Here is a 422-nt window from a genome sequence, read left to right as displayed (position 1 = left end):
ACGTCATTTTCGGTCATTATCTTCCATCAGGGCCTATAAATGGATAGCCAAGATCCATAGCATTTGCAAACCAAAACCAAACACATCAAAGGGAGAGATAGAGAGAGAAAATGGCAGGAATTATCCACAAAATCGAGGAGAAACTTGGCATGGGAGGAAACAAGGATGGTGAGCACAAGGGTCAGAGTCACGACGAACACAAGAAGCCCGATGAGCACAAGAAGACCGATGAACACAAAGAAGGGATAGTGGACAAGATCAAGGACAAGATCCACGGAGAAGGTCACAGCCAAGACGGCCATGGCGAGGAGAAGAAGAAGAAGAAGAAGGAGAAGAAGCACCACGAGGATGGTCACCACAGCAGCAGCAGCGACAGTGACAGCGATTAGGTTTTACCCGTCTCTATATATTATTTTTTTTTT

General features: G+C 45.7%; 1 protein-coding gene across 1 annotated transcript; it reads left to right on the top strand.

Moving 5' to 3' along the window:
• Nucleotides 1–57: 57 nt before the first annotated feature.
• LOC104800006 (dehydrin HIRD11-like) lies at nt 58–391 on the top strand. The gene has a single exon (XM_010522704.1). The coding sequence runs from the start codon at nt 111–113 to the stop codon at nt 387–389; it is 279 nt and encodes a 92-aa protein (XP_010521006.1). The 5' UTR covers nt 58–110; the 3' UTR covers nt 390–391.
• Nucleotides 392–422: the final 31 nt, after the last annotated feature.

The sequence above is a fragment of the Tarenaya hassleriana genome, unplaced genomic scaffold (assembly GCF_000463585.1).
Source record: "Tarenaya hassleriana unplaced genomic scaffold, ASM46358v1 Cleome6267, whole genome shotgun sequence".
In the NCBI taxonomy this organism is placed as follows: Eukaryota; Viridiplantae; Streptophyta; class Magnoliopsida; order Brassicales; family Cleomaceae; genus Tarenaya; species Tarenaya hassleriana.
Note: the sequence above shows the minus strand (reverse complement) of the source record. Positions and strands in the feature narration are given on the sequence as shown.

Coding starts and splice junctions, on each gene's coding strand:
- LOC104800006 (XM_010522704.1), top strand. CDS start 111: ATGGCAGGAATTATCCACAAAATCGAGGAGAAACTTGGCATGGGAGGA.